The 318-nt window shown below is 57.9% G+C and overlaps 1 protein-coding gene across 1 annotated transcript in view; it reads right to left on the bottom strand.

The window, feature by feature from the left end:
* The window catches only part of BCAP31 (B cell receptor associated protein 31), a gene marked incomplete at its 3' end in the record, with an annotated part of 3,657 nt that overhangs the window by 619 nt on the left and 2,720 nt on the right, over positions 1-318 (bottom strand). The window contains exon 4 of the mRNA XM_027670559.1: positions 178-313. Within this exon, the coding sequence (XP_027526360.1) occupies positions 178-313 (136 nt within the window). The remainder of the gene's footprint in view (positions 1-177; positions 314-318) is intronic.

Genomic DNA, 318 nt, shown 5'->3' with positions numbered 1-318 from the left:
TTACCTTCCTGAGGGCATCATTGTCCTCCAGGTACCGCCAAGGAGGGTGTAGGTGGTTTTGGGGTGGTTTTGGGGTGTTATTGAGGGCAGTTTTATGGAGGGTTTTTTTGGGGGTGTCCCAGGGAGTGTGAGGATGTTTTCTGGGGTGTTTTTGGGGTGTTTATTTTTGGGAATTACCTTCCTGAGGGCGTCGTTGTCCTCCAGGTACTTGCGGGCCGCCTGACTCGCGCCCTCGGCCTGTTTGCGGAAGGCCTGGCTGGAGGCCCCCAGAGAGGCCTGGGCCGAGATCAGCGTCACCAAACGCCTCAGGAGGCTGGG

This window comes from Neopelma chrysocephalum, unplaced genomic scaffold, assembly GCF_003984885.1.
Source record: "Neopelma chrysocephalum unplaced genomic scaffold, ASM398488v2 Primary Assembly neopelma1_96913, whole genome shotgun sequence".
Lineage (NCBI taxonomy): Eukaryota > Metazoa > Chordata > Aves > Passeriformes > Pipridae > Neopelma > Neopelma chrysocephalum.
This window is presented reverse-complemented; position numbering and strand designations above follow the sequence as displayed.